The sequence below is a fragment of the Montipora foliosa genome, chromosome 7 (assembly GCF_036669935.1).
Source record: "Montipora foliosa isolate CH-2021 chromosome 7, ASM3666993v2, whole genome shotgun sequence".
Taxonomy (NCBI): Eukaryota; Metazoa; Cnidaria; class Anthozoa; order Scleractinia; family Acroporidae; genus Montipora; species Montipora foliosa.
In genome coordinates, this window is record NC_090875.1 from 28,780,180 (window position 1) to 28,787,679 (window position 7,500).

Below are 7,500 nucleotides of genomic sequence, written 5' to 3' on the forward strand. Positions count from 1 at the left end.
AAAAGAACCGAATGAGAGATCTTTTGTTTTCATCCACCAACATGGCGGCGATGAACCACGTGAAAACATCTCGTACTTATAATAATCAGTTTATTCACTCCTTTCGTAGTTAAAACTACAGATGGGTCAGCAATTTCAAATTACAAACAACGTCTAATATCACTTACTCTCTGTGGTAAATCTCGACAACTCTCCTTCCAAGTCTGGAATATAATCGTCTGGTCCGCAAGCTTCCTTCAGCTTAACAAATCTTGAAACAGCATCGTCGGCAACAGCATTGAAGTTATCAAGATTTTCTTCTACAGTCTTTGGGCGCATCACTTTGGGAGAAATAATTTGTCTTAATCTGTGCCACTCTTCTCCATCCCTAAAATTAAAGACAATTCAAAGATGCGGTTTTTTTTCTTGCAGACAGCACAAGCTTTGGAACAGGTTTCGTAAAAACTAGCACTCTCTTATGTACGCCCAATTTTTATAGCCAAGTCTAAGCATTTGCGACCTAATTCCAACAATAATGTTAGTGTTAGGGTTAGCCTTAGTTTAAGGTTAGAGTAAATCCAAAGTTTTAAGGAGAAACTTTGTGACTGTATTCCTATAGAGTGTTTTCATGTGACGTCATGGCGGCCATGTTGGTGTCCCTGGACAAAGGAACGGCACCTATGCTGGTGTCCCCAACTAATCCTCTTGTACCCTCGTACTCATTTTTTGAGTGTTTTCACTCACGTGATCAGTAACATTATTCTTCCACGGAAACAAAAGAAAACGTTTGCATGATAATAGACCTCTTTAGCTTGTACGTTTTGTTTTCCCATTTCAGACCATGTGATGTTACTCTACGGAAAACTTTCGTTCAAATGTCGTCCTATGCATGTGAATATGTACGCATAACTTATGAAAAAACAAAAGGAAAATTCCCTTGAGAACATCACGTGGTCTGAAACAAATGTTACATAGAAGCGTAAACAAAAGATTGGGTACTGTCACGGTCAATTCAACATCGATTGCGACAACATTGTTCTCGCTTTCAGGTTTTCAGGTTTCATAACCAGTCTCGCGATTGACTGTGTGTAGAGTTAAAGAGACTCGAGAAATGTTGAAGGGGTCCATAGCAACAGTTTGGTAGTGAAGAGCCAACCCCCTTAAGAAACGATGATGGCCATGCTAGGGAAATAATTGTGCTGCTCGTTCATCAAGCATATTTTAGAACATATTTTGGCGGTACTTTGCATAACAACGACGCGAAATCACCAAATTGTAGGTTCTAACAACACCATAAGCATAAATGTTACTCTTATAAATCACTTCGGCCACATTGTGCCATGCATTTTTTCTTTGCCATACAAGCCTCTGGCTTTGGCAATTAATTGTGTAAACCTTAATTAATTAATCTGAGTTTGATAATAAACAATAAACGTGAAGCAGGGAACTTTGGCACTTGCGCTGTTCCCCAGGGGCAATAACAAATCCCGATGCTTCTTCGTCTTTCCTAGAGGCATTAATCCGAGCATGCAATTAATGAATGCTTGCTTCCTGATTAAAAATTCTGATCAAATTTCGTGACATAAACCTTACGACAACAAAGCCCTTACAGACACTTACGTCATAACTAATGCACGATAGAGATTCCTTCTTTTGCGATGCAAAATCCAAAAATCCGGCTTCAAGCTTCGAGGATACTTCCCTTGAGCTCGAAAAACATTTTCAGTATCAGCTGGATCGATGATATGGATCATTGTGTGACCGCTAAAACTTTCCTTATAAATAGGGCCATATTTTTCGAAGAGAGATTTGCTGAGCTTGTGTCCCTTCGCAAAGCCTTCAGATTTGCGATAAAATTCCACGAAGGACCTTAAACCTCTTGCAGGACCCGGGATGTCTTCGAATGAGCGCACTTGGGAAGCGTCGACTTCTGCTATATCTGGGTTCTTAACATGGAAAGCTTCGCTTTCCTCGAGCGGCTTCGGTTGGGTTGTTTGTGGTCGCCAGAAAACTGACAAGGCCTGGCATCGTCGAGTTTCTTGAAGAATATTCTTACGAATTGTAGCAAGGAACATCTTGGAACTGAAGATTGGTTACAGTGTCGGAATTCCTTGTTTAGGTCGTTTGGGAGTCAAGAGTCACGTCTAGAAGGCACGCCGCAGACATGCGAGGCTCTCAAAAGTCACGCAATTTGAATACAACAACAGATGAACCTCCGGACTTGTATTTCGTGCTTTTAAAGAACTCTTTCGGGGGCATCTTTTGCCAGTAATATCTGACGGGCTCATTAATTATGGGAAAGAACATTGCGTATTGGAAAACGCAATGTCTTTGGGCTTGAAGTGGCAGAGGCCTTTGTTTCAAAATCATTACCATATGCAAATTGCTGATAAGTTTGTCCCATTTTCCCTGCGAAGAAACTGTGTTAGCGGGGAGGTAGAATGGGACCGACTCACAAATAAGCAAGCTATCTGTTTTCAAACATTACCCGAAGGTGCATTGGAACATAAAGGCATTTATCAACGTCCCGTTATTTCCATGTTATAAATTAATTCATCAACACATCACTTCACAATGAGCGGACGTGTCGTAAAACGTAGGACGTTTATAAGGATTTAGCAGTCTAGCTCGAACAATACTACATTTGTGGTGGTTGTAGCAAAAAAGTCAACGTGATTTTATAATACGGGTTGTTTACAATTTTGTGAATTTTATAGATGATACAAATCAGTAACAAAGTAATGAACTGATACACTAGCATTTAGGCTTATAACATATTGCACATCAGATTCTATAGGGAAATCTTTGTTTATCATGAAATTTTGTCTCAAAAAGAAAAAGAGTGGCCGTTCTGGCGTTGATGTCTCAAAAAGGCATATGGAACGGGAAGCCACCTTGCCAAAAACATCCACAGTTCAAAGGGATTTACCAGGTGCGGAAATGACCAACGTGAATATGTAACCAGATGGCATTGGCCCATCAGTTTACTATATTATGTTAATTTAGAATGCAGGTCCCGCCAAATTATGGCCAATCAGATTGGGTTTGATGACCACAAAGGCTCTGATTGGTGTGCAACGAAGTAGACGCACGGGGGAATGCTTGTGCTTAATGCAAAATCATGGATCGTGCAACGAACGCAATACAAAAATCTAGCCGTAGCCCTCCTAAAAGAAGATAATACCGGCTGTTTTTTTCATGACAGCCATTGCCTCGCTTAACATTCCTGAAATTGATTTGTTTGCAGACTTCGTTAAGCGACTTAAAAATGATACGTGTTTTCGCGGGTAAGAGGGAGAGTACGTGCCAATACAATAATAAAAATATTAAAAATAGTACACCTGTTTCCGATTTGAATAACCGCAAGCGACTCCTCGCTGGCCGAAAGTAATTGCCAACTCGCTTAAGCTACCTGCTTTCCACTGAAGTTTGCCGACTCGCTTAACTTTAAGCGAGTTGGATAAGCGCCCGTTTTTTACGCACTGGCCGGACGCAAACCAGTTGGCTGTTTGCAAGGGCAGCGGCATTCTCGACCAGTCATGCAGTCATGCGCAAAAGGAGCTCTGGGGTTGAGAATGGGGCAGCAGGTGAGATATTGAACCAAGGACTACCAGATCAAATTCAACAAATTAATGGTCACCAGGTATATCTTGGCAAGCACTCTAAACACATGCAGGACTGCACTGCCTGCATTTGTAAATTAATCAAGCAAATTGACCCCTAAAAGTGCATGGTACAATCAGCTATCGCTGAAAAAATGAAACAGAAAGACCAAATAAACTTCGCGAAATTTTGGTTTCAAAGTTCGAAATTTTACGAAAGGCTTATTAGAGAATTTGCTCTCCAAACATTTGTCAGTCCTTGATGGTTAATAAACCGATAATAATAAGAGCTTAATGGCTTAAAATTGGTGAGATAGTTTATTTGTGTATAATAGCAAAACACTTTCTATTTACAAACTCCAGTCTTAAAGTGTATGATGTCAGCAAGACTTTACCCGCTACAAGAAGGTAGGACACTCACGGAATTCTTTTTCTTGTGCACACTGACGCAATCATGATCTGAAGAAGTTCGAATTACAGTGGGATACCCTCGAAGAAAGAAGGAAAAGGAACAGACTGTCCATTTTTTACAAAGTCCACAATGGCCAAACCGGGATTAACATCTAACCCCTCTGGGGAGAACTAGTCGCCATATAAATGAGAAAGTTTTACTTACATGTTTTATCTATTAATCTATTTATTTATTTTATTGTTTATCGTTTCATTACCTCTGACCGATTTGCAAGAGTAATCGTTTTTGATGGAAGCACATTAATGGCAGATAAATAGATAGATCATGATCAGCGGCCAACAATAACAAAAAAAAACTTTCCACCGATGAGCGCTTTGGTGTTAAGTGTTATTAAGTAGGCTTAGCACGGTGTAGACTGTTTTGTTGCTGTGGTAATGTATAGTGAAGTGAAGTGTAATATAGTGTACGCAGCGTTTTTTTTTTGTGTGTGTGTGTGTGTGTGTTTTGCTTTGTTTTGTTTTTTCTTTTGCTTGGGAGTAACGGTGTATGGGTAAACAGTGTTCTCTATATATTGTAAAAAAAGTCAGTAAAAAATAAATTTGAAAAAATACGCCTTCTACATTATATGAGATGGTACTCTTTCAATGGTGTCTCGGGAACACTCGGAAAAATCGGAGTGCTCCTTTACGGGAGCCGAACCTACGACGACCTTCCGATTACTAGTTCGGATGCTCTGCCAATGGAACTCGCGGGAGCGAGGACATTAAATTACGATCATGTGGCAATAGGCTATTTCAAGTATTCCCAAGTCCCCATTGAAAAAATACCATCTCTTTGAATTACTGTTTCTTTTTCTAAACAGGTTCTTGTTGCTTGTGATATCTTTGTGCTTCAATAGTTATGTCAGTTTTATCCTTTTCTTGAATGGAAGTCCGAGAGTCCGAGGTCAAACGCGATCGACAAACTTGACCTTAACCGGTTTATCAGGCACAGACACCAGCTGCTGGAGAATTTCCAGAGGCTCTCCGATGTACTCGATACGATACTTCTGCAGTAGCTAAAAGAGAGAGAAAACCTGGGTAAGTCAGCAATTTTAATTTTAACTTAGCATTCGTTTCAAAATGAAAAAAACCCAGACACATTTGACAAAATCAAAAACAAAGCACGGAATTTTTTTTCCCCAACCTTGCAAATAAGGATGTAAATTTCAATCTCCGCGATCCGACGACCTGTGCGGAAACAAGTTGAAAGATTTATTTATTTATTTTTAACTTAGAAGCAACAATTAGTAATAAACCTCAACCATTTAATAATAATAATAATAATAATAATAATAATAATAATAATAACAACAACAACAACAACAATAATAGTAATAATAATGAGAAGAAGAAGAATTCGGTCTTATTGATCATTAAGCATAAGTTTCTTCTCACACATGCACCGTCGGATGTTTTGAATGCAGTTTTGAACGGCAGTAACAGCAGCCGCTTCAACAGCACTGAACTTGTGTGTTGCATTCTTGATAAGGTGCTCTCACACATTGTTATGACTTTACGACTTCATCCCCCCCCCCCCCCCTTCCTGTCTGAGGCTAAACCGGAAGATGCAATAGTGAGACATGGCGGACCGTAGAGTAGAAGTAAAGAAACGTAAGAGACTGAGGGTGCTTCGTTGCCACTTTTATTATTTTTTTTAAGTAAAGGGAGCAGAGGGGTGAGATTCTTTGTGCAATGATTTATGTTGTTTGGACAGAGTAATCTCGTACCCAGATCCCTTCCGAATGACCTTGGGAGATCTGGATACGAGATTAGGGGAAGAGCTGTATTGGGGAAGGCGACAGTTGTGATGTAAGATTTCGACGCGTATTTCTAGGAAAAATTTCCATGGGTGAGAACTGGGTTCGGTACTAAGAAGGGTTATTTGCTGTACGTTTGTCTGAGGCAGTTAGTTTTGATTTGAAGTGTAAACAGAATTTTACAAGAATTAACAAACAACATTTAAAAGAAAGGAACAGATGTAACAACGACTACAACCTTGTGGTCAGGAAAAAAGGTTAAGGTAGTGACCACACATTAGTATTTGTAATGATATTAAAAACGTGGACAAACTAACCTCAGTATTTCCTAACAAATATTTTAAAAACATATAATGCTTCGTTTAAAAAACAAAGGTAAATAGACAAGATTGATAATACGATGTTCTTGGACTACATTGTGAAATAAACAACAAAATGCATCACGTACGCTGTAAAGAGGGAAGATATCGTTGACGTCAACTATTGTCATTAATGTGCCAACCAGAGCCTCTTTGGTTGTTGAAACAAAGGGTCTTTTGTTCCTGTGGTTGGCACATTTGAATAACAAAAGCAATGTTTGTAAACAGATATTTTCCCTATAAACATTAATAATAACTGGATCAAAAATTGAAACAGAATATAATAATACAATAATAATACATAATTACAACTATTTTTGTATGATTCGGTTTTAAGTAGGCAAGTTCGCACAGTTTAATCTCGGAGAAAACTGAGAGAAATTCTTTGAGAAAACGGTTGGGTGCCCAAAAATCGATTCACAGTGTGGCAAACTGTTTGAAGAGAGAATCCAACGAAAGAAAGTTGAAGATATGGCACGTGTGCTAGCTTTAAGTTTCCACTGGAAGCTTCGACTCAACGAAACAAAACTCCTTAGATATCTAAGACTGAGTTAACATGATTTCACAATCGACGTCGATTTACAACGAAAACTCACCTCAGTTTAATTCAGACCTTTCGGTTTTATGCAGTGAACCACGAAGTATTCCAAGAATACTTTTGAGCTTTCGCGTATGGAACAGCGCGAAAACTGACTTAACAGCGGCTGTTCAAAAAAGTGCAGGAACAGTAGGATATTCCTTGAAAAGCCACAAGTTAAATGGATGACGTCATGTCCCAGATTAGGAAGCGGGCTCCTTCGTCGTCGTAAAGCAGTCGCACACCCAAACCAAACGACCTGAGACTCGTTTCTCGAAAGTCGTGAAACTTTTCGGGCCATTTTCGGGGATCACAATTCCCTCTGTATCTCATGAACGGAGAGGATTTAAGCCGTCAAACTTCACAGTCATTTGCTTTTTGTTGCCTTGAAAACATGTTAAAAGATCGGGTTGCCAAAACTAGCCTTTGGCAAATCACAAATGGCTTTTCGGGCCCCAAAAACGGTCTTCGGAACTTTCGAGAAACGGGCCCTTGGTACCAAGAGTGAATTTCAATCGCAATGCAAGGTTCAAAAATAAGTTTTATTTCCTTACCCACGCACATGCGCACTCCATGTCCAAATGGCAGATAAGAAAACGCGTGTTGTTCACCTCTGTTTTCCCGCAGCCAACGTTCAGGTTTAAATTCCGAAGAGTCTTTAAAGTACTTTTCAGAAACGCCCATGCAATATGGGTTAAGAATAATGTGACTCTGCGCAAAGAGAATATAGGCATGAGCGAAAAAGGAAATGAATGAATAACTATGCATGCACG

At 39.5% G+C, this 7,500-nt stretch overlaps 2 protein-coding genes across 2 annotated transcripts in view; both read right to left on the reverse strand.

Moving 5' to 3' along the window:
• Positions 1–2,319, reverse strand: part of LOC138010062 (cholesterol side-chain cleavage enzyme, mitochondrial-like) — an 18,339-nt gene extending 16,020 nt beyond the window's left edge. The window contains exons 1-2 of the mRNA XM_068857026.1: positions 1,600–2,319; positions 168–367 (exon numbers count right to left, since the gene is read on the reverse strand). Of these exons, the coding sequence (XP_068713127.1) occupies positions 168–367; positions 1,600–2,054 (655 nt within the window). The 5' untranslated portion in view covers positions 2,055–2,319. The remainder of the gene's footprint in view (positions 1–167; positions 368–1,599) is intronic.
• A 989-nt stretch (positions 2,320–3,308) lies between these two features.
• LOC138011705 (sterol 26-hydroxylase, mitochondrial-like) overlaps positions 3,309–7,500 on the reverse strand; it is a 23,397-nt gene continuing 19,205 nt past the window's right edge. The window contains exons 7-9 of the mRNA XM_068858839.1: positions 7,282–7,438; positions 5,179–5,222; positions 3,309–5,050 (exon numbers count right to left, since the gene is read on the reverse strand). Coding sequence (XP_068714940.1) covers positions 4,940–5,050; positions 5,179–5,222; positions 7,282–7,438 — 312 coding nt within the window. The 3' untranslated portion in view covers positions 3,309–4,939. The remainder of the gene's footprint in view (positions 5,051–5,178; positions 5,223–7,281; positions 7,439–7,500) is intronic.